This window comes from Dendrobates tinctorius, unplaced genomic scaffold (genome assembly GCF_039654945.1).
Source record: "Dendrobates tinctorius isolate UK_male_01 unplaced genomic scaffold, ASM3965494v1 ptg000450l, whole genome shotgun sequence".
Taxonomy (NCBI): Eukaryota; Metazoa; Chordata; class Amphibia; order Anura; family Dendrobatidae; genus Dendrobates; species Dendrobates tinctorius.
The window spans coordinates 417216-441809 of record NW_027362112.1 but is presented as its reverse complement, the minus strand read 5'-3'; the positions used below and the strand labels follow the sequence as shown (position 1 = coordinate 441809).

The 24594-nt window shown below is 57.4% G+C and overlaps 1 protein-coding gene across 4 annotated transcripts in view; it reads left to right on the top strand.

The window, feature by feature from the left end:
- The window catches only part of NDRG4 (NDRG family member 4), an 87652-nt gene extending 73740 nt beyond the window's left edge, over positions 1-13912 (top strand). For 3 of the 4 annotated variants that reach the window (XM_073564356.1, XM_073564358.1, XM_073564359.1), the window contains 5 exons: positions 49-96; positions 7334-7369; positions 8187-8238; positions 11566-11604; positions 12436-13912. In XM_073564356.1, the coding sequence (XP_073420457.1) occupies positions 49-96; positions 7334-7369; positions 8187-8238; positions 11566-11604; positions 12436-12590 (330 nt within the window). In that variant the 3' untranslated portion in view covers positions 12591-13912. The remainder of the gene's footprint in view (positions 1-48; positions 97-7333; positions 7370-8186; positions 8239-11565; positions 11605-12435) is intronic. The other variant, XM_073564357.1, reaches the window with a different exon arrangement.
- Positions 13913-24594: the final 10682 nt, after the last annotated feature.

The following is a 24594-nucleotide window of genomic DNA, read 5'->3' as shown; positions in this document are numbered from 1 at the left end:
TCGGCCATTACACTGCCGCCGTCCTGACTGCACTTTCCTTCCTCACAGGTTGAATGTAACTCCAAGCTCGATCCAATAACAACAACATTCCTGAAGGTAAGCCGTCCGACCTCCGAACCTGCCACATCTGGGCCTCAATGGGGCCTCCTGTAGCTTTCTCCTCCTCCTCAAACCTTCACTGTGTCTGTGACCTCTTCCATATCTTCTCTGTGCGTAGCTTACTCTACCTCCAAATGCTGTGCTCTCCTATTCCCCTCTGTGCGCGGACCTCTACAGCGTCCCCCCCCACCTCCGTATGTGGACCTCTACAGCGTCCCCCCACCTCTGTGCGCGGACCTCTACAGCGTCCCCCCACCTCTGTGCGCGGACCTCTACAGCGTCCCCCCCACCTCTGTGCGCGGACCTCTACAGCGTCCCCCCCCACCTCCGTGTGTGGACCTCTACAGCGTCCCCCCCACCTCCGTGTGTGGACCTCTACAGCGTCCCCCCCCACTTCCGTGTGTGGACCTCTACAGCGTCCCCCCCGACCTCCGTGTGTGGACCTCTACAGCGTCCCCCCCCCCCCCACTTCCGTGTGTGGACCTCTACAGCGTCCCCCCCCCACCTCCGTGTGTGGACCTCTACAGCGTCCCCCCCCCACCTCCGTGTGTGGACCTCTACAGCGTCCCCCCCCCCACCTCCGTGTGTAGACCTCTACAGCGTCCCCCCCCCACCTCCGTGTGTGGACCTCTACAGCGTCCCCCCCCCCACTTCCGTGTGTGGACCTCTACAGCGTCCCCCCCCCACCTCCGTGTGTGGACCTCTACAGCGTCCCCCCCCCACCTCCGTGTGTGGACCTCTACAGCGTCCCCCCCCACCTCCGTGTGTGGACCTCTACAGCGTCCCCCCCCACCTCCGTGTGTGGACCTCTACAGCGTCCCCCCCCACCTCCGTGTGTGGACCTCTACAGCGTCCCCCCCCACCTCCGTGTGTGGACCTCTACAGCGTCCCCCCCACCTCCGTGTGTGGACCTCTACAGCGTCCCCCCCCACCTCCGTGCGCGGACCTCTACAGCGTCCCCCCCCACCTCCGTGTGTGGACCTCTACAGCGTCCCCCCCCCCACCTCCGTGTGTGGATCTCTACAGCGTCCCCCCCCCCCCCACTTCCGTGTGTGGACCTCTACAGCGTCCCCCCCCCCACCTCCGTGTGTGGACCCCTACAGCGTCACCCCCCCACTTCCGTGTGTGGACCTCTACAGCGTCCCCCCCCACCTCCGTGCGCGGACCTCTACAGCGTCCCCCCCCACCTCCGTGTGTGGACCTCTACAGCGTCCCCCCACCTCCGTGCGCGGACCTCTACAGCGCCCCCCACCTCCGTGTGTGGACCTCTACAGCGTCCCCCCACCTCTGTGCACGGACCTCTACAGCGTCCCCCCCCCACCTCCGTGTGTGGACCTCTACAGCGTCCCCCCCCCCCACCTCCGTGTGTGGACCTCTACAGCGTCCCCCCCCCCACCTCCGTGTGTGGACCTCTACAGCGTCCCCCCCCCACCTCCGTGTGTGGACCTCTACAGCGTCCCCCCCCCACCTCCGTGTGTGGACCTCTACAGCGTCCCCCCCCCACCTCCGTGTGTGGACCTCTACAGCGTCCCCCCCCCACCTCCGTGTGTGGACCTCTACAGCGTCCCCCCCCCACCTCCGTGTGTGGACCTCTACAGCGTCCCCCCCCACCTCCGTGTGTGGACCTCTACAGCGTCCCCCCCCCACCTCCGTGTGTGGACCTCTACAGCGTCCCCCCCCACCTCCGTGTGGACCTCTACAGCGTCCCCCCCACCTCCGTGCGCGGACCTCTACAGCGTCCCCCCCCACCTCCGTGTGTGGACCTCTACAGCGTCCCCCCCCACCTCCGTGTGTGGACCTCTACAGCGTCCCCCCCCCACCTCCGTGTGTGGACCTCTACAGCGCCCCCCACCTGTGTGTGTGGACCTCTACAGCGCCCCCCACCTCTGTGTGTGGACCTCTACAGCGTCCCCCCACCTCCGTGCGCGGACCTGTACGGCATCCACCCACCTCCGTGCGCGGACCTCTACAGCGCCCCCCACCTCCGTGCATGGTCATTTTCATTTCCCCCCCCCACTCCCACCTCATGTGCAATCCAGTTTCCCTGTGTGTGGTAGTCCTCCTCTCCCTCCTCGTGCACAGTCGTCCCCCCCCCGTATCCTCCCCTCCACGCACGCGGTCCTCTCCCTGTACAGTTAGGTCCATATATATTTGGACAGAACATTTTTCTCGTTTTGGTTCTAGACATTACCACAATGAGTTTTAAACAAAACAGTTCAGATGCAGTTGAAGTTCAGACTTTCAGCTTTCATTTGAGGGTCTCCACATTAACATTGGATGAAGGGTTTAGGAGTTTCAGCTCCTTAACATGTGCCAGCCGGTTTTTAAAGGGACCAAAAGTAATTGTACAGATTAAATAATTGTAAATACAATGTTCATTTCTAGTACTTGGTTGAAAACCCTTTGTTGGCAATGACTGCCTGAAGTCTTGGACTCATGGCCATCACCAGACGCTGTGTTTCCTCCTTTTTGATGCTCTGCCAGGCCTTCACTGCGGTGGTTTTCAGGCCTTCACTGCGGTGGTTTTCAGTTGCTGTTTGGTTGTGGGCCTTTCTGTCTGAAGTTTAGTCTTTAACAAGTGAAATGCTCTATCGGGTTGAGGTCAGGTGACTGACTTGGCCATTCAGGAATATTCCACTTCTTTGCTTTAATAAACTCCTGGGTTGCTTTGGCTTTATGTTTTGGGTCATTGTCCATCTGTAGTAGGAAACGACGACCAATCAGTTTGGCTGCATTTGGCTGGATCTGAGCGCACAGTATGGCTCTGAAGACCTCAGAATTCATTCGGCTGCTTCTGTCCTGTGTCACATCATCAATAAACACTAGTGACCCAGTGCCACTGGCAGCCATGCATGCCCAAGCCATCACACTGCCTCCACCGTGTCTTACAGATGGTGTGGTATGCTTTGGATCATGAGCTGTACCTCGCCTTCGCCATACTTTTCTCTTTCCATCATTCTGGTAGAGGTTGGTCTTGGTTTCATCTGTCCATAGAATGTTCTTCCAGAACTGTGCTGGCTTTTTAGGTGTTTTTTAGCAGAGTCCAGTCTAGCCTTGTGATTCTTGATGCTTATGAGTGTCTTGCACCGTGCAGTGACCCCTCTGTATTCACTTTCATGCAGTCTTCTCTTTATGGTAGATTTGGATATTGATCCGCCTGCCTCCTGGAGAGTGTTGGTCACTTGGTTGGCTGTTGTGAAGGGGTTTCTCTTCACCATGGAGATTATTCTGCGATCATCCACCAGTGTTGTCTTCCGTGGGCGCCCAGGTCTTTTTGCATTGATGAGTTCAGTGCTTTCTTTCTCAGGATGTACCAAACTGTAGATTTTGCCGCTCCTAACGTTGTAGCAATTTCTCGGATGGGTTTTTCTGTTTTTGCAGCTTAAGGATGGCTTGTTTCACCTGCATGGAGAGCTCCTTTGGCCGCATGTTTCCTTCACAGCAAAACCTTCCAAATGCAAGCACCACACCTCCGATCAACTCCAGGCCTTTTATCTGCTTAATGGAGAGTGACACAACGAAGGGATTGCCCACACCTGGCCATGAAACAGCCCTGGAGTCAATTGTCCAATTACTTTTGGTCCCTTTAAAAGCAGGGTGGCCCATGTTATGGAGCTGAAACTCCTAAACCCTTCATCCAATGTTAATGTGGAGACCCTCAAATGAAAGCTGAAAGTCTGAACTTCAACTGCATCTGAATTGCTTTGTTTAAAATTCATCGTGGTAATGTCTAGAACCAAAATTACAAAAGTGTTGTCTCTGTCCAAATATATATGGCCCTAACTGTATGTCCTGTAGCCTCCCCTCCACGTACGCGGCCTCGCTGTATGTCCTGTAGCCTCCCCTCCACGTTCGCGGTCTCGCTGTATGTCCTGTAGCCTCCCCTCCACGTACGCGGTCTCGCTGTATGTCCTGTAGCCTCCCCTCCACGTACGCGGCCTCGCTGTATGTCCTGTAGCCTCCCCTCCACGTTCGCGGTCTCGCTGTATGTCCTGTAGCCTCCCCTCCACGTACGCGGTCTCGCTGTATGTCCTGTAGCCTCCCCTCCACGTACGCGGCCTCGCTGTATGTCCTGTAGCCTCCCCTCCACGTACGCGGTCTCGCTGTATGTCCTGTAGCCTCCCCTCCACGTACGCGGTCTCGCTGTATGTCCTGTAGCCTCCCCTCCACGTACGCGGTCTCGCTGTATGTCCTGTAGCCTCCCCTCCACGTACGCGGTCTCGCTGTATGTCCTGTAGCCTCCCCTCCACGTACGCGGTCTCGCTGTATGTCCTGTAGCCTCCCCTCCACGTACGCGGTCTCGCTGTATGTCCTGTAGCCTCCCCTCCACGTACGCGGCCTCGCTGTATGTCCTGTAGCCTCCCCTCCACGTACGCGGCCTCGCTGTATGTCCTGTAGCCTCCCCTCCACGTACGCGGTCTCGCTGTATGTCCTGTAGCCTCCCCTCCACGTACGCGGTCTCGCTGTATGTCCTGTAGCCTCCCCTCCACGTACGCGGTCTCGCTGTATGTCCTGTAGCCTCCCCTCCACGTACGCGGTCTCGCTGTATGTCCTGTAGCCTCCCCTCCACGTACGCGGTCTCGCTGTATGTCCTGTAGCCTCCCCTCCACGTACGCGGCCTCGCTGTATGTCCTGTAGCCTCCCCTCCACGTACGCGGTCTCGCTGTATGTCCTGTAGCCTCCCCTCCACGTACGCGGTCTCGCTGTATGTCCTGTAGCCTCCCCTCCACGTACGCGGTCTCGCTGTATGTCCTGTAGCCTCCCCTCCACGTACGCGGTCTCGCTGTATGTCCTGTAGCCTCCCCTCCACGTACGCGGTCTCGCTGTATGTCCCGTAGCCCCCCCTCCACGTACGCGGTCTCGCTGTATGTCCCGTAGCCTCCCCTCCACGTACGCGGTCTCGCTGTATGTCCCGTAGCCCCCCCTCCACGTACGCGGTCTCGCTGTATGTCCCGTAGCCTCCCCTCCACGTACGCGGCCTCGCTGTATGTCCCGTAGCCTCCCCTCCACGTACGCGGTCTCGCTGTATGTCCTGTAGCCTCCCCTCCACGTTCGCGGTCTCGCTGTATGTCCTGTAGCCTCCCCTCCACGTACGCGGTCTCGCTGTATGTCCTGTAGCCTCCCCTCCACGTTCGCGGTCTCGCTGTATGTCCTGTAGCCTCCCCTCCACGTACGCGGTCTCGCTGTATGTCCTGTAGCCTCCCCTCCACGTACGCGGTCTCGCTGTATGCCCCGTAGCCTCCCCTCCACGTACGCGGCCTCGCTGTATGTCCTGTAGCCTCCCCTCCACGTACGCGGTCTCGCTGTATGTCCTGTAGCCTCCCCTCCACGTACGCGGTCTCGCTGTATGTCCTGTAGCCTCCCCTCCACGTACGCGGCCTCGCTGTATGTCCTGTAGCCTCCCCTCCACGTACGCGGTCTCGCTGTATGTCCCGTAGCCTCCCCTCCACGTACGCGGCCTCGCTGTATGTCCCGTAGCCTCCCCTCCACGTTCGCGGTCTCGCTGTATGTCCCGTAGCCTCCCCTCCACGTACGCGGTCTCGCTGTATGTCCCGTAGCCTCCCCTCCACGTACGCGGTCTCGCTGTATGTCCCGTAGCCTCCCCTCCACGTGCGCGGTCTCGCTGTATGTCCCGTAGCCCCCCCTCCACGTGCGCGGTCTCGCTGTATGCCCCGTAGCCCCCCCTCCACGTGCGCGGTCTCGCTGTATGCCCCGTAGCCCCCCTCCACGTGCGCGGTCTCGCTGTATGTCCCGTAGCCCCCCCTCCACGTGCGCGGTCTCGCTGTATGTCCCGTAGCCCCCCCTCCACGTATGCGGTCTCGCTGTATGTCCCGTAGCCCCCCCTCCACGTGCGCGGTCTCGCTGTATGTCCAGTAGCCTCCCCTCCACGTAAGCGGTCTCGCTGTATGCCCCGTAGCCTCCCCTCCACGTATGCGGTCTCGCTGTATGTCCCGTAGCCCCCCCTCCACGTGCGCGGTCTCGCTGTATGCCCCGTAGCCTCCCCTCCACGTATGCGGTCTCGCTGTATGTCCCGTAGCCCCCCCTCCACGTGCGCGGTCTCGCTGTATGTCCAGTAGCCTCCCCTCCACGTGCGCGGTCTCGCTGTATGCCCCGTAGCCTCCCCTCCACGTACGCGGTCTCGCTGTATGTCCAGTAGCCTCCCCTCCACGTACGCGGTCTCGCTGTATGTCCTGTAGCCTCCCCTCCACGTGCGCGGTCTCGCTGTATGCCCCGTAGCCCCCCTCCACGTGCGCGGTCTCGCTGTATGCCCCGTAGCCTCCCCTCCACGTACGCGGTCTCGCTGTATGTCCCGTAGCCTCCCCTCCACGTGCGCGGTCTCGCTGTATACCCCGTAGCCTCCCCTCCACGTGCGCGGTCTCGCTGTATGTCCCGTAGCCTCCCCTCCACGTGCGCGGTCTCGCTGTATGTCCCGTAGCCTCCCCTCCACGTGCGCGGTCTCGCTGTATGCCCCGTAGCCTCCCCTCCACGTACGCGGTCTCGCTGTATGTCCCGTAGCCCCCCTCCACGTGCGCGGTCTCGCTGTATGCCCCGTAGCCTCCCCTCCACGTACGCGGTCTCGCTGTATGTCCCGTAGCCTCCCCTCCACGTGCGCGGTCTCGCTGTATGCCCCGTAGCCTCCCCTCCACGTGCGCGGTCTCGCTGTATGTCCCGTAGCCTCCCCTCCATGTACGTGGTCTCGCTGTATGTCCCGTAGCCTCCCCTCCACGTACGCTGTCTCGCTGTATGCCCCGTAGCCTCCCCTCCACGTACGCGGCCTCGCTGTATGCCCCGTAGCCTCCCCTCCACGTGCGCGGTCTCGCTGTATGCCCCGTAGCCTCCCCTCCACGTGCGCGGTCTCGCTGTATGCCCCGTAGCCTCCCCTCCACGTACGCTGTCTCGCTGTATGTCCCGTAGCCTCCCCTCCATGTACGCAGTCTCGCTGTATGCCCCGTAGCCTCCCCTCCACGTACGCTGTCTCGCTGTATGCCCCGTAGCCTCCCCTCCACGTACGCGGTCTCGCTGTATGTCCCGTAGCCTCCCCTCCATGTACGCGGTCTCGCTGTATGCCCCGTAGCCTCCCCTCCACGTACGCTGTCTCGCTGTATGTCCTGTAGCCCCCTCAGATCATATACATGCAGTTTGGAGGCTGTTGAGGAGGGGGGATGTCTCAGCCATAATGTCGTATTTCAGCGTGAATCTTCTATTAATTCTGCTCTCATCTTGTCGCACACAGATGGCGGACTCTGGAGGACTTCCACAGGTCACCCAGGTATTTACCCTCCTGTCGTATCTATCGTTCTCACCCACTCATGTGCCCGGTCAATTTGTACATTTCTTCCATCGCTCACGTGAGGGGCTGAGCATTGGAGTGGTGAGAGCCATGGGTGAGGGTGAGTGATGATGGTCCTTGGACCCATCATACGGCTGTACTCAGCGGGGATGTGGTCTCTGGTGCTGTAGTGTCACCGGTCACGTGAGGGGCCGAGCCCTGGAGCTGTGAGAGCCGCAGGTGAGGGTGAGTGATGATGGTCCTAGGACCCATCATACGGCTGTACTCAGCAGGGACACGGTCTCTGGTGCTGTAGTGTCACCGGTCACGTGAGGGGCTGAGCATTGGAGTGGTGAGAGCCATGGGTGAGGGTGAGTGATGATGGTCCTAGGACCCATCATACGGCTGTACTCAGCGGGGATGTGGTCTCTGGTGCTGTAGTGTTACCGGTCACGTGAGGGGCCGAGCCCTGGAGCTGTGAGAGCCGCAGGTGAGGGTGAGTGATGGTCCTAGGACCCATCATACGGCTGTACTCAGCAGGGACACGGTCTCTGGTGCTGTAGTGTCACCGGTCACATGAAACTTTCCAGTCTTATTTCATAGCTGTTGTCAGACCAGTTAGAAGCGCTCTCTGGTGGTCTCCCTCTCAGGAGAATGGCCAGTGGGTGGCACAAAATGCAGGATCCATCAGCGTCTCCTGGGGTGGTCTCTACCTCTGGAGGTTACTCCTCAGTGGATGTCACATTTACTCTATTCTTGTCTGTAGGTGCGATCACATTCCAATAATGAGTCACATTGTGGTCATTTCTCTTCTCAGCCTGGAAAGCTGACGGAAGCTTTTAAATACTTCCTTCAAGGAATGGGATACAGTAAGTTCAGCTCTGCCAGACGGCAGACTCTGGGGTCTCTGGAGGGTGTCTGCACTCATTTCATCTGTCTTTTGACTGTCCCCTTGGTCTCTGTCTTTTGACTGTCCTCTTGGTCTCTGTCTCCTCAGTCTGTCCTCTTGGTCTCTGTCTCCTCAGTCTGTCCCCTTGGTCTCTGTCTCCTCAGTCTGTCCCCTTGGTCTCTGTCTCCTCAGTCTGTCCCCTTGGTCTCTGTCTCCTCAGTCTGTCCCCTTGGTCTCTGTCTCCTCAGTCTGTCCCCTTGGTCTCTGTCTCCTCAGTCTGTCCCCTTGGTCTCTGTCTCCTCAGTCTGTCCCCTTGGTCTCTGTCTCCTCAGTCTGTCCCCTTGGTCTCTGTCTCCTCAGTCTGTCCCCTTGGTCTCTGTCTCCTCAGTCTGTCCCCTTGGTCTCTGTCTCCTCAGTCTGTCCCCTTGGTCTCTGTCTCCTCAGTCTGTCCCCTTGGTCTCTGTCTCCTCAGTCTGTCCCCTTGGTCTCTGTCTCCTCAGTCTGTCCCCTTGGTCTCTGTCTCCTCAGTCTGTCCCCTTGGTCTCTGTCTCCTCAGTCTGTCCCCTTGGTCTCTGTCTCCTCAGTCTGTCCCCTTGGTCTCTGTCTCCTCAGTCTGTCCCCTTGGTCTCTGTCTCCTCAGTCTGTCCCCTTGGTCTCTGTCTCCTCAGTCTGTCCCCTTGGTCTCTGTCTCCTCAGTCTGTCCCCTTGGTCTCTGTCTCCTCAGTCTGTCCTCTTGGTCTCTGTCTCCTCAGTCTGTCCCCTTGGTCTCTGTCTCCTCAGTCTGTCCCCTTGGTCTCTGTCTTTTGACTGTCCTCTTGGTCTCTGTCTCCTCAGTCTGTCCCCTTGGTCTCTGTCTCCTCAGTCTGTCCTCTTGGTCTCTGTCTCCTCAGTCTGTCCTCTTGGTCTCTGTCTCCTCAGTCTGTCCCCTTGGTCTCTGTCTTTTGACTGACCTCTTGGTCTCTGTCCTCTTGGTCTCTGTCTCCTCAGTCTGTCCTCTTGGTCTCTGTCTCCTCAGTCTGTCCTCTTGGTCTCTGTCTTTTGACTGTCCTCTTGGTCTCTGTCCCCTTGGTCTCTGTCTCCTCAGTCTGTCCCCTTGGTCTCTGTCTCCTCAGTCTGTCCCCTTGGTCTCTGTCTCCTCAGTCTGTCCTCTTGGTCTCTGTCTCCTCAGTCTGTCCCCTTGGTCTCTGTCTCCTCAGTCTGTCCCCTTGGTCTCTATCTCCTCAGTCTGTCCCCTTGGTCTCTGTCTCCTCAGTCTGTCCCCTTGGTCTCTGTCTCCTCAGTCTGTCCCCTTGGTCTCTGTCTCCTCAGTCTGTCCCCTTGGTCTCTGTCTCCTCAGTCTGTCCCCTTGGTCTCTGTCTCCTCAGTCTGTCCCCTTGGTCTCTGTCTCCTCAGTCTGTCCCCTTGGTCTCTGTCTCCTCAGTCTGTCCCCTTGGTCTCTGTCTCCTCAGTCTGTCCCCTTGGTCTCTGTCTTTTGACTGTCCTCTTGGTCTCTGTCTCCTCAGTCTGTCCCCTTGGTCTCTGTCTCCTCAGTCTGTCCTCTTGGTCTCTGTCTCCTCAGTCTGTCCTCTTGGTCTCTGTCTCCTCAGTCTGTCCCCTTGGTCTCTGTCTTTTGACTGACCTCTTGGTCTCTGTCCTCTTGGTCTCTGTCTCCTCAGTTTGTCCCCTTGGTCTCTGTCTCCTCAGTCTGTCCTCTTGGTCTCTGTCTCCTCAGTCTGTCCTCTTGGTCTCTGTCTTTTGACTGTCCTCTTGGTCTCTGTCCCCTTGGTCTCTGTCTCCTCAGTCTGTCCCCTTGGTCTCTGTCTCCTCAGTCTGTCCCCTTGGTCTCTGTCTCCTCAGTCTGTCCTCTTGGTCTCTGTCTCCTCAGTCTGTCCTCTTGGTCTCTGTCTCCTCAGTCTGTCCCCTTGGTCTCTGTCTTTTGACTGTCCTCTTGGTCTCTGTCCTCTTGGTCTCTGTCTCCTCAGTCTGTCCTCTTGGTCTCTGTCTCCTCAGTCTGTCCCCTTGGTCTCTGTCTTTTGACTGTCCTCTTGGTCTCTGTCCTCTTGGTCTCTGTCTCCTCAGTCTGTCCTCTTGGTCTCTGTCTCCTCAGTCTGTCCCCTTGGTCTCTGTCTCCTCAGTCTGTCCCCTTGGTCTCTGTCTCCTCAGTCTGTCCCCTTGGTCTCTGTCTCCTCAGTCTGTCCTCTTGGTCTCTGTCTCCTCAGTCTGTCCCCTTGGTCTCTGTCTCCTCAGTCTGTCCCCTTGGTCTCTGTCTCCTCAGTCTGTCCCCTTGGTCTCTGTCTCCTCAGTCTGTCCCCTTGGTCTCTGTCTCCTCAGTCTGTCCCCTTGGTCTCTGTCTCCTCAGTCTGTCCCCTTGGTCTCTGTCTCCTCAGTCTGTCCTCTTGGTCTCTGTCTCCTCAGTCTGTCCCCTTGGTCTCTGTCTCCTCAGTCTGTCCCCTTGGTCTCTGTCTCCTCAGTCTGTCCTCTTGGTCTCTGTCTCCTCAGTCTGTCCCCTTGGTCTCTGTCTCCTCAGTCTGTCCCCTTGGTCTCTGTCTCCTCAGTCTGTCCCCTTGGTCTCTGTCTCCTCAGTCTGTCCCCTTGGTCTCTGTCTCCTCAGTCTGTCCCCTTGGTCTCTGTCTCCTCAGTCTGTCCCCTTGGTCTCTGTCTCCTCAGTCTGTCCCCTTGGTCTCTGTCTCCTCAGTCTGTCCTCTTGGTCTCTGTCTCCTCAGTCTGTCCTCTTGGTCTCTGTCTCCTCAGTCTGTCCCCTTGGTCTCTGTCTTTTGACTGTCCTCTTGGTCTCTGTCCTCTTGGTCTCTGTCTCCTCAGTCTGTCCTCTTGGTCTCTGTCTCCTCAGTCTGTCCCCTTGGTCTCTGTCTTTTGACTGTCCTCTTGGTCTCTGTCCTCTTGGTCTCTGTCTCCTCAGTCTGTCCCCTTGGTCTCTGTCTCCTCAGTCTGTCCCCTTGGTCTCTGTCTCCTCAGTCTGTCCTCTTGGTCTCTGTCTCCTCAGTCTGTCCCCTTGGTCTCTGTCTCCTCAGTCTGTCCCCTTGGTCTCTGTCTCCTCAGTCTGTCCCCTTGGTCTCTGTCTCCTCAGTCTGTCCCCTTGGTCTCTGTCTCCTCAGTCTGTCCCCTTGGTCCGTACACGTCCCATCTCTGACCTCTCTTCCTCTGTGCTCACGCTGACTCTGAAGTCTCTGCGGCTCTATATTCTCTTTATGGTGATCGCAGTATATTGGTACCTGTTGTCTCAATGTCACATTTGTGTCTTCTCCCCTCCTCATCACTCTCCGCTGGACTCTTCACCCCCTTCCCCTGCTTCCTTCATCTGTTCCCCCAGTTGCCTCCTTGAAGGATCGGAGACAGAGTGCCAGTGCAGGTATCCCATCACCCTGCTGAATAGATTGCATGCTCCTCGGCTCAGTGTCCCCCTCTGCTCCGCCTGGGCTGCTTTTCCCTCCCAATGACGATGTTATTCCAGCTGTTCTCCATCGTTGGGCGCTCACGCTCTCCCGTTCGTCGTCTTCCACGCATGTATAGAAGTCTGCAGCCGCACATCCCCCACCCTGGACGTTACGGCGTGGAGGCGGCCAGCTTCACGCCCTATGTTCAGGGACTTGTCCCACACCGGGTGTCAGGTCTCATCCACTGCCTGTAGCCCATGGTTTCTCCGGCGGTGCCTATATGTGAGTGCACGCGGCTCACGTGCACCCCCTCAGATACACCCATGGGTGCGCAATGTGGCTGGGGTATCGCAGGCGCGACATAGGTCGGCCGGTCCATCAGTGCTTGTAGTCCTCGTACGGCACATGGCGTGATACATCCCAGCCCAATCTTCTGTCACTGACCTGTAGAGCGCCACCTGAGCCTGGAGGGCCCTGATCCTTTAGGCCCAGCGTCACCGCTCACGCCTCACATGGAGCTTCATGCCAAAGGAAAGGGGTTGAGAAACAAGCAGCATGTTGACCAAAGGACTACACTACCTGAGGAGGCGGGCCGCTTGATTACTGGGGCACAGTCCAGCCTCCTCTACCCCAAGCCCCGCAGCAGCCATCACTTTCCCACAACCCTGCATGGCAGGTCGAAGCTTTCAGCCTGTATCCAGTCCTGAGCCGTTCATGCTTCTGCGGTGTCTTCCCTGGATCTGCTCTGTGAACACTCAGCTTCTGGTTCTGACTTTTAACTTCTTGACTCCTCTTTGTTTCTGTAGTGCCCTCGGCCAGTATGACCCGACTCGCCCGATCTCGCACAGCGTCCCTCACCAGTGCCAGTTCTGTGGATGGAAGTCGGCCCAGGCATTGCACTCAGTCAGAGAGCAGCGAGGGCATCGGTCAGGTCAACCACACCATGGAAGTGTCCTGCTGAAGACCCGGAGCCGCCCTTACTGCCCATCCTCTCGCCCACTCATTACCCTTCTCTTCTTTACTGGTTTCTCTTCCTGCACCCCACCCCTTAAAACAGCGTCTGGCGTTTTTTGGGGAACCAATTACCAGAGTGACAATAGTTAATCCTCTTCTGGTGTGTGCTCTCCCCACTCCCCTGTGACTGGATGTGAGATGGGTAACAGCAGATCAGAGGGATGACCTTGACGACTACAGAAGATCCCATAGGGATGACGCCTACAGAAGATCCCATAGGGGTGACCCCTGGAGACTACAGAAGATCCCATAGGGGTGACGCCTGACGACTACAGAAGATCCCATAGGGGTGGCCCCTGTCAACTACAGAAGATCCCATAGGGGTGACGCCTACAGAAGATCCCATAGGGGTGACCCCTGACGACTACACAAGATCCCATAGGGGTGACCCCTGACGACTACACAAGATCCCATAGGGGTGACCCCTGACGACTACACAAGATCCCATAGGGGTGACCCCCTGACGACTACACAAGATCCCATAGTGGTGACCCCTGACGACTACAGAAGATCCTATAGGGGTGACCCCTGACGACTACAGAAGATCCCATAGGGGTGACCCCTGACGACTACAGAAGATCCCATTAGGGGTGACCACTGACGACTACAGAAGATCCCATAGGGGTGACAACAGACAACTCTAGGGAATCCAATAGAGGGATCTTATCAAGAAACCTAGTGGATGCTAAAGGATCCCACAGAGTTGACCGGGGTGACAGTTACTAATGCCATAGAGGTGACCTGGATGATTGTATGTGATACCACAGATGACTAGGGGTTTCTATAGAGGTGATCCTGGATGAGTACAGAAGATCCCAGATGACGGTAGAAGATCTGATAGAGGTGATGTAAGGATCTAGCATTGGGTAAGCAGTGGATGACTTACGCATGTTGTTGCCATATCTCCAGGTTCCAGTATGGCTTCTTCACTGATATTGGGGGGACTGTGAGAAGACGCTCGCTGTGCTGGTGAATGTCTGTGCGTGGAGAGGAGGGTGAGGGTCTGTTCCTGCGCAAGTCTCCTGATTCCAGTTGTGTCCTGTCTCCCCCGCTGTCATTGTGCTGTCTCTTTTCCCATCCCTGGTTATGCGGCCTCGCTTCCCGGACTGAGATCGGGGGGTGATTAATGCCTGTATGTACTGTACGCCGTGACTCTCTTCATCTTCTTGTTTCTGTCTTTTGTGGCGTGGATGCTCATGGCTGCAGCCATCACTAATTCATGATAGTAATGGATGAATACAACAAACCTCAATAAAATAGTAACTCTGCCGCGTGGTGCCGTCACTCTGCCTCTGCCGCGTGGTGCCGTCACTCTGCCTCTGCCGCGTGGTGCCGTCACTCTGCCTCTGCCGCGTGGTGCCGTCACTCTGCCTCTGCCGCGTGGTGCCTTCCCTCTGCCTCTGCCGCGTGGTGCCGTCCCTCTGCCTCTGCCGCGTGGTGCCGTCCCTCTGCCTCTGCCGCGTGGTGCCGTCCCTCTGCCTCTGCCGCGTGGTGCCGTCCCTCTGCCTCTGCCGCGTGGTGCCGTCCCTCTGCCTCTGCCGCGTGGTGCCGTCACTCTGCCGCGTGGTGCCGTCACTCTGCCGCGTGGTGCCGTCACTCTGCCGCGTGGTGCCGTCACTCTGCCGCGTGGTGCCGTCACTCTGCCGCGTGGTGCCGTCACTCTGCCGCGTGGTGCCGTCACTCTGCCGCGTGGTGCCGTCACTCTGCCGCGTGGTGCCGTCACTCTGCTGCGTGGTGCCGTCACTCTGCCTCTGCCGCGTGGCGCCGTCACTCTGCCGCGTGGTGCCGTCACTCTGCCGCGTGGTGCCGTCACTCTGCCGCGTGGTGCCGTCCCTCTGCCTCTGCCGCGTGGTGCCGTCCCTCTGCCTCTGCCGCGTGGTGCCGTCACTCTGCCTCTGCCGCGTGGTGCCGTCACTCTGCCTCTGCCGCGTGGTGCCGTCACTCTGCCGCGTGGTGCCGTCACTCTGCCGCGTGGTGCCGTCACTCTGCCGCGTGGTGCCGTCACTCTGCCGCGTGGTGCCGTCACTCTGCCGCGTGGTGCCGTCACTCTGCCTCTGCCGCGTGGTGCCGTCACTCTGCCGCGTGGTGCCGTCACTCTGCCGCGTGGTGCCGTCACTCTGCCGCGTGGTGCCGTCACTCTGCCGCGTGGTGCCGTCACTCTGCCACGTGGTGCCGTCACTCTGCCACGTGGTGCCGTCACTCTGCCGCGTGGTGCCGTCACTCTGCCTCTGCCGCGTGGTGCCGTCACTCTGCCGCGTGGTGCCGTCACTCTGCCGCGTGGTGCCGTCACTGCCGCGTGGTGCCGTCACTCTGCCGCGTGGTGCCGTCACTCTGCCTCTGCCGCGTGGTGCCGTCTTTCTGCGTCTGGCGCGTGGTGCCGTTCTGCCTCTGCCGCGTGGTACCGTCGTTCTGCCTCTGCCGCGTGGTGCCGTCGTTCTGTGTTTTACTCCCAGGGAACACTGCTCACTGGTGGACACTTTGATTACTTTTTTCCTCCCTTGTTTCCCATCCACTTCGCCGTGTGAGGTCATTTTTTACGGGGCAAGTTGCAGTTTTGGATGATGCCATCCATTCCGAGTGCAGTGAAGTTGTGGAAAAAAAAATGCAATTCCAACATTGATTTTATGCGAGTCATTCTCTGATACCAGTGACCTGTCGTCATGATTCTCCACCTCTGTCTAATTACGATGCTGAGCCTGTGCTTATCTTGTGGCGGTGCTGACTGTGGGCCGGTTGTTGGGCACGAAGCTGACGCTCTTTCTGATGCCATTTGATGTCCTGTGAGTAAAGTATTGTCAGACTGGAAATACATGGAGAAGCAGTGATCTTTTATATGCGCCCATGCACTCAGAGGAATTCCAGCCAGCATCCTTCATTCAGACTCCAGCCAACGCAGAGCGGACCTCCGAAAACACGGGGTGGTACTGAAAGAGGTACCCCAGCTTGGTAGACCCCGTTACACTGTGGATGAGCCATTGGTGCTCTGCAATATGAAGGGCAATCTGTGCATGTTGTCTGAGCACTCCAGCAGTGAGGGATGGCCTCCTACCACCTTCCCCCAAGCCGGTGGTGGAATGGCTGAAGGAGAAGTGGTGACCTATAATTAGGAAGGATCTGCTAAGACATCAAAAGATCAGAGACAGGACAGGAGCCAATGTCATGGCGTCATCATGAGGTTCATGGATTTATCATTCTGGAAACCTAGGGGACCTCAGCCCTGGTTGGAAGAAGAGATCTGCTCCATTGATCATCACTGAACCATGAATATATTTGGAGAAAGCCAGGATTGGGACCCACTGGTCACCTGGCTCCATGGAGATGTTTGGCGTAGCCAGGTTGTGACCCTTGGATTAACTGGCCTTGTACCTCAATGGGCTGTCCTCTTCCTAAGCTTGTTGTTACCACCTCTCTGTGTGTGCCCCACAGGTGGGGTAATCGGCCCTGGAAGATGAAGCCAGGTTGTGACCATTCTAACACCTCCAACTTAATAACAGTTGATAGATGATGCTGTTCATGCCATGTGTCATATCTGTATCAAAATGAAATTGGAATCATAATGACAATATCTTCTGCCTGGGACCTCCAGGGGTGAATATATCCTGAAAGTTGGAGATCTAAGAAAATTCTGAAAGACCTAGCACTAGAGATGAGTGAGCACTAAAATATTTAGGTGTTCATTGCTTGAACTGAGCAATTCCTAATCCTTGCATGCTCATAATGGGAAAACCCAAGCTTTTCTTCTGGCAGACCCTACAAAGAGGTCTGGGGGGCATTGAAAATAAGAAATTTCAGTAATTAGTGAAGCAAAATCTGCCAGAAATACGGGACGTGGGTCCATCCTGTATCTGGCTTCCTTTACACTTACTGGCTTTTTTTTGCGGCCCGTTATTGCTGGCCGTACCGCTGCAATTTCACAGTCTGACGCAATAACGGACCACAAAACACTTGCGGATCGCCATTTTTCAGATTGTATTGGGGAAAAAAAAACTGCGTTCTGCAAACCCGGAAGTGACTGGGGGGAGTGTCCAGACGTAGGCTCGATCTTTACGACGGCCGATGTTGCAGCCCTATAGAAATCTACTGAGGCCGCAAAAACACGGTGTCAAAGAAACCTTAGGAAAGAGAGAAACGAAGCGCACTCTGCTTCAGGTAAGAGGAGCTGGCGGAGCGGCCGCCCTCACACAATGCAGGACGAGAGGGCAGCCGGCTACACGTGAGAGCCATGGGGTGACTAGGAATGACTTGTGTGACGACTGCAGGGTGGGAGCGCGGCTGTTTCCTTTTTTCTAAAAGAAGCCTTAGGCGTAAAGGAGGGCTCAGCTCCACCCCGTGTTATATACAGTAGGGAAAAGTCTTTAGTCGCCCCCAATCGTGCAAGTTCTCCCCCTTGTAAAGATGAGAGCGGCCTGTAACTGACCTCATAGGTCGACCACAACTATGAGAGTCACAATGAGAAAAATCCAGAAAATCACCTTGTCTGATATGGGAAGATTTATTTTGCAAATTATGGTGGAAAATAAGTATTTGGTCATTAACAAAAGTTCATCTCAGTATTTTGTTATCTATCCTTTGTTGGCAATGACAGAGGTCAGACGTTTTCTGAGTCTTCACAAGGTTGGCGCACACTGTTGGTGGTATGTTGGCCCATTCCTCCATGCAGATCTCCTCTAAAGCGGTGATGTTTTGGACCTGTCGCTGGGCAACACGGACTTTCAACTCCCTCCAAAGGTTTTCTATGAGGTTGAGATCTGGAGACTGGCTGGGCCACTCCAGGACCTTCATATTCTTCTTACGAAGCCACTCTTTCCCTGCCCTATCGGTGTGCTTGGGATCATTATCATGATGAAAGACCCATCCACATTTCATCTTCAATGCCCTTGCTGATGGAAGGAGGTTTGCACTCAAAATCTCACGGTACATGGCCCCATTCATTCTTTCATTACACGAATGAGTCAGCCTGGTCTCTTTGCAGAGAAACAGCCCCCAGGCATGAGGTTGCCACCCCCATGCTTTACAGTAGGTATGGTGTTTGTTGGATGCAGCTCAGCATTCTGTCTCCTCCAAACACGACGAGTTTTGTTTCTACCAGACAGTTCTACTTTGGTTTCATCAGACCATATGACATTCTCCCAATACTCTTCTGGATCATCCAAATGCTCTCTAGCAAACGGCAGACGGGCCTGGACATGTACTTGCTTAAGCAGGGGGACATGTGTGACACTGCAGGATCTGAGTCCCTGGCGGCGTAGTGTGTTACTGATGGCAGCCTTTGTTATGGTGGTCCCACCTCTATGCCGGTCATTCACTAGGTCCCCCGTGTGGTTCTGGGATTTTTGCTCACTGTTCTTGTGATCATTTTGACCCCACGGGGTGAGATCTTGTGTGGAGCCCCAGAGGGAGGGAGATTATCTGTGGTCTTGTATGTCTTCCATTTTCTTATTATTGCTCCCACAGTTGGTTTCTTCACACTGGTCAGGTAAGAATGGTCACTCGGTTCCACTCGCAATGGCACAAATGCAATTAGAGAATAACACTGGCGGATCGTACGATAAGGCAGCATTTACCATCCCATCCATCTATTGTGGCTAGATGTTCCCCAAACTTGCGTGACCATCTTGTTTGGAGGTACTATCCACCCCCCAATTACCCCAACCACAGTGGGGTTGTAGACCTCGTGGTAGATGGGTAGCATGCCCAAACATGGACGCCACAAAGGAATTTCTATTATCAGACAGTGGAAAACAACTACCGTCATATGCCAGGCGACACGATCATCTGTGGGACTTGCCACTCGGGCACCAAAAATCCGAGCAGGTGAGGGACATCTTAGCATCAGCAGCTAATGAGGCTGTCCTGGATGCAATAACAACACCAAGACACCGGATTCAAGCTGGCGGACGGGCTAATCTCAGCCGCGATTTGGCCCAGGAGTCTCGCTGGATCTGGTAATTAGACATTGAAACCCTCTGCTCCCCCCTATCCAGGGTTCGTTGGGTGTGGCAGGTTCCACGGTTTTATCTTCTTACAGTAAGTTCTCGCTCTGATTTTCACTATTCTCAGGATGGAAGTCTATCGGACCAAGTACATGAAGATCCGGTGGCCTCTCGTTTTTATGGTTCGCCACTTCTTCCAGTCTTGCGCTTTATATTGCTTGGTGCCTCTATCTGTATGGATATGAAGCTGGCGCCTCCCATGAAGCTGGCGCCTCCCATGAAGCTGGCGCCTCCCATGAAGCTGGCGCCTCCCATGCTGCTGGCGCCTCCCATGTTATCTGTGATCATTTCATTCCATGATGCACATCGCACTTTCTAATGATTCTCCCCTAAGTGCCCAGCGATGGTGGAAGCCTTCAGTCCTCTCACTATTGTTGCGCTTTGTATATTTCTTATCGTTCTCATTTTAGACTCTATTGTTAATCACAAAAATGTGTTTCTTCTTACCAGAATGTTCTTTTTCCATCTCCACCTGTTTGGGGGATATTATCACTACTAGTTTTTCATGGTGCGTTCTGCCCTTCCATACTTACAGCCAATCCGCCTCGTTCTAATGTTCCTGTATTTCTGATACTCGCTTAGCCGTCGTGTGTCCATGTCTGTTTCTGCTCGGTTGCCTGGCATCGCGGACAGCGCCTCACTCGGAGTAGATAGGTCTGCTCACGTTACCACATGTGGGGGTTCCTCTTTCCCGATGAAGCCCTCGGTGATGTCCGCTTCTGGCGGTGGTACATGCGCCTATCCAGAACAGCATTAGATACCTGTTATCGAACACATTCTACCATTAGTTACCACAAACTACTTAATAGTGTTTCCTGCTCTGTGAGGTCAGAGGAAGGCACTGTTGCCAAAACGTGCGTCGGGGTGGTGGCACCTCAGCTTCCACGTACCTATGCTCTGCACAGATTCTAATTTCCCCAGTATTTCATTCTATATATGTGTTGGGTCTTCTGGGACCGTTGCAGTATTACTCACCAGTGGTGGTTGTTTTTGTTTTTCATATTCCTCCACATTATACTGAGCGTCATCACCTCCCTCTGTGACATCATGTAGCTGTGCAGCCTCCTTTCTCTGACCGGTTATCCATCTCAACCATGTAAATCCATTTTTAAATAATATTTTGCTTTTCATTATCTTATTGTATATCCGATAAGCATTGTCTTACTGTACGTGGCTTTCTTCTGTACGCGCTAAATTGTCGGCTGTAGCAGAGCACACATTATGGCGCCATGGAGCCGCCGGCCGCAGGCTTAGGCTGTGTTCACACGTAGCGGTTTTGCGTTTTTTTATGTGCAGAATCACCGCGAAAACGCAAAATAAACGCATTCTATGGGATTCTGCAATGCTGTGCTAATGCTGCGGAAACGCAAAGCGGAAAAAATCCCCGGGATGTTCATTCTTACGGAATCGCGGCAAAATCCGCACCCCTAGGATTGCAGCGAAACGCTCACCATGTATGAGGTGAGCGCATCATGTGCGGCTGGTACCCAGGGTGTGGCGGAGACTATGTGCTGGGTACCATGATCCTGTAAAAAAGAGAAAATAAAAAATATTGTTATTCTCACCTTCCGACGGCTCCCGCAGCCTTCCCGCCTCTCTCCACGCTCCCGGTCCCAGTGATGCTTTGCGCCAGTGACCGCTGATGACGTCATCTCAGGTCCTTCGCGCACAGCATCGCTGGGACCGGAAGATGCCGGGAGCGTGGAGAGAGGCGGGAAGGCTGCGGGGGCCGTCGGAAGGTGAGAATAATAAAAACAAAAAATATTCTTAGAATGTAAAAAATATCTTTTACTATTGATGACGTTAGCGAGCATTTCTCATTCTGCATGCTAATTACGTTTACAAAATGCTAATTTGTCACGGGAGGATCCGCACGTGTGCGCATAGCCTTACAGCCGCCATTACCGCTGCATGTAGTGTGCCACCTCAGGACCGTCTGCCCTGACTGAGAACATCAGACACACTGTCCTGGAGGTGCCGCTCTCGCTCTCTCTGTGTCATACACGGAGCTGCCGCCAGGTGCTGCTCTCTCGGTGTCATACACGGCGCTGCCTCCAGGTGCCGCTCTCTCTCATCTGTGTCATACACGAAGCTGCGGCCAGGTACCGCTCTCTCCCCGGTGTCATACACGGAGCTGCCGCCAGGTACCGTTCTCTCCCCGGTGTCATACACGAAGCTGCGGCCAGGTACCGCTCTCTCCCCGGTGTCATACACGAAGCTGCCGCCAGGTGCCGCTCTCTCCTCGGTGTCATACACGGAGCTGCCGCCAGGTACCGTTCTCTCCCCGGTGTCATACACGAAGCTGCGGCCAGGTACCGCTCTCTCCCCGGTGTCATACACGAAGCTGCCGCCAGGTGCCGCTCTCTCCTCGGTGTCATACACGGAGCTGCCGCCGGGTGCCGCTCTCTCCTCGGTGTCATACACGGAGCTGCCGCCGGGTGCCGCTCTCTCTCCTCGGTGTCATACACGGAGCTGCCGCCGGGTGCCGCTCTCTCTCCTCGGTGTCATACACGGAGCTGCCGCCAGGTGCCGCTCTCTCTCCTCGGTGTCATACACGGAGCTGCCGCCGGGTGCCGCTCTCTCTCCTCGGTGTCATACACGGAGCTGCCGCCGGGTGCCGCTCTCTCTCCTCGGTGTCATACACGGAGCTGCCGCCATATGCCGCTCTCTCTCCTCGGTGTCATACACGGAGCTGCCGCCAGGTGCCGCTCTCTCTCTCCCCTCGGTGTCATACACGGAGCTGCCGCCAGGTGCCGCTCTCTCCCCTCTGTGTAATACACGGAGCTGGTGCCAGGTTTCTCATTCTGCATGCTAATTACGTTTACAAAATGCTAATTTGTCACGGGAGGATCCGCACGTGTGCACATAGCCTTACAGCCGCCATTACCGCTGCATGTAGTGTGCCACCTCAGGACCGTCTGCCCTGACTGAGAACATCAGACACACTGTCCTGGAGGTGCCGCTCTCGCTCTCTCTGTGTCATACACGGAGCTGCCGCCAGGTGCTGCTCTCTCGGTGTCATACACGGCGCTGCCTCCAGGTGCCGCTCTCTCATCTGTGTCATACACGAAGCTGCGGCCAGGTACCGCTCTCTCCCCGGTGTCATACACGGAGCTGCCGCCAGGTACCGTTCTCTCCCCGGTGTCATACACGAAGCTGCGGCCAGGTACCGCTCTCTCCCCGGTGTCATACACGAAGCTGCGGCCAGGTACCGCTCTCTCCCCGGTGTCATACACGAAGCTGCCGCCAGGTGCCGCTCTCTCCTCGGTGTCATACACGGAGCTGCTGCCGGGTGCCGCTCTCTCTCCTCGGTGTCATACACGGAGCTGCCGCCGGGTGCCGCTCTCTCTCCTCGGTGTCATACACGGAGCTGCCGCCGGGTGCCGCTCTCTCTCCTCGGTGTCATACACGGAGCTGCCGCCGGGTGCCGCTCTCTCTCCTCGGTGTCATGCAAGGAGCTGCCGCCAGGTGCCGCTCTCTTCGGTATCATACACGACGCTGCTGCCAGGTGCCGCTATCTCTCCTCGGTGTCATACACGGAGCTGCCGCCGGGTGCCGCTCTATCCTCGGTGTCATACACGGAGCTGTCGCCGGATGCTGCTCTTTCCTCGGTGTCATACACGGAGCTGCCGCCGAGTGCCGCTCTCTCGGCGTCATACACAGAGCTGCCGCCAGGTGCTGCTCTCTTTCCTTGGTGTCATACACGGAGCTGCCGCCGGGTGCCGCTCTCTTTCCTCGGTGTCATACACGGAGCTGCCGCCGGGTGCCGCTCTCTCTTCGGTATCATACACGGAGCTGCCGCTGGGTGCCGCTCTCTCTCCTCGGTGTCATACAAGGAGCTGCCGCCAGGTGCCGCTCTCTCTCTTCGGTATCATACACGGAGCTGCTGCCAGGTGCCGCTATCTCTCCTCGGTGTCATACACGGAGCTGCCGCCAGGTGCCGCTCTCTGTCCTCGTCATACACGGAGCTGCCGCCAGGTGCCGCTCTCTGTCCTCGTTGTCATACACGGAGCTGCGGCCAGGTGCCGCTCTCTCTCACCTCGGTGTCATACAGGGAGCTGCCGCCAGGTACCGCTCTCTCCTCGATGTCATACAGGGAGCTGCCGCCAGGTGCCGCTCTCTCGGTGTCATACATGGAGCTGCCGCCAGGTGTCGCTCTCTCTCCTCGGTGTCATACACGGAGCTGCGGCCAGGTGCCGCTCTCTCTCCTCGGGTCATACACGGAGCTGCCGCCGGGTGCCGCTCTCTCTCCTCGGTGTCATACACGGAGCTGCCGCCGGGTGCCGCTCTCTCTCCTCGGTGTCATACACAGAGCTGCCGCCATATGCCGCTCTCTCTCCTCGGTGTCATACACGGAGCTGCAACCAGGTGCCGCTCTCTCTCTCCCCTCGGTGTCATACACGGAGCTGCCGCCAGGTGCCGCTCTCTCCCCTCTGTGTAATACACGGAGCTGGTGCCAGGTGCCGCTCTCTCCTCGGTGTTATACACGGAGCTGCCGCCGGGTGCCGCTCTCCTCGGTGTCATACACGGAGCTGCCGCCGGGTGCCGCTCTCTCGGTGTCATACACGGAGCTGTCGCCAGGTGCCGCTCTCTCCTCGGTGTCATACACGGAGCTGCCGCCGGGTGCCGCTCTCTCTCCTCGGTGTCATACACGGAGCTGCCGCCGGGTGCCGCTCTCTCTCCTCGGTGTCATACACGGAGCTGCCGCCATATGCCGCTCTCTCTCCTCGGTGTCATACACGGAGCTGCAACCAGGTGCCGCTCTCTCTCCCCTCGGTGTCATACACGGAGCTGCCGCCAGGTGCCGCTCTCTCCCCTCTGTGTAATACACGGAGCTGGTGCCAGGTGCCGCTCTCTCCTCGGTGTCATACACGGAGCTGCTGCCGGGTGCCGCTCTCCTCGGTGTCATACACGGAGCTGCCGCCGGGTGCCGCTCTCTCGGTGTCATACACGGAGCTGTCGCCAGGTGCCGCTCTCTCCTCGGTGTCATACACGGAGCTGCCGCCGGGTGCCGCTCTCGGTGTCATACACGGAGCTGCCGCCGGGTGCCGCTCTCTCCTCGGTGTCATACACGGAGCTGCCGCCGGGTGCCGCTCTCTCCTCGGTGTCATACACGGAGCTGCCGCCAGGTGCCGCTCTCTCTCGGTGTCATACACGGAGCTGTCGCCAGGTGCCGCTCTCTCCTCGGTGTCATACACGGAGCTGCCGCCGGGTGCCGCTCTCTCCCCTCTGTGTAATACACGGAGCTGGTGCCAGGTGCCGCTCTCTCCTCGGTGTCATACACGGAGCTGTCGCCAGGTGCCGCTCTCTCTCCTCGGTGTCATACACGGAGCTGCCGCCAGGTGCCGCTCTCTCCCCTCTGTGTAATACACGGAGCTGGTGACAGGTGCCGCTCTCTCTCCTCGGTGTCATACACGGAGCTGCCGCCGGGTGCCGCTCTCTCCCCTCTGTAATACACGGAGCTGGTGCCAGGTGCCGCTCTCTCCTCGGTGTCATACACGGAGCTGTCGCCAGGTGCCGCTCTCTCTCCTCGGTGTCATACACGGAGCTGCCGCCAGGTGCCGCTCTCTCCCCTCTGTGTAATACACGGAGCTGCCGCCAGGTGCCGCTCTCTCTCCTCGGTGTCATACACGGAGCTGCCGCCGGGTGCCGCTCTCTCTCGGTGTCATACACGGAGCTGTCGCCAGGTGCCGCTCTCTCCTCGGTGTCATACACGGAGCTGCCGCCAGGTGCCGCTCTCTCTCGGTGTCATACACGGAGCTGTCGCCAGGTGCCGCTGTCTCCTCGGTGTCATACACGGAGCTGTCGCCAGGTGCCGCTCTCCTCGGTGTCATACACGGAGCTGCCGCCGGGTGCCGCTCTCTCCTCGGTGTCATACACGGAGCTGCCGCCGGGTGCCGCTCTCTCCCCTCTGTGTAATACACGGAGCTGGTGCCAGGTGCCGCTCTCTCCTCGGTG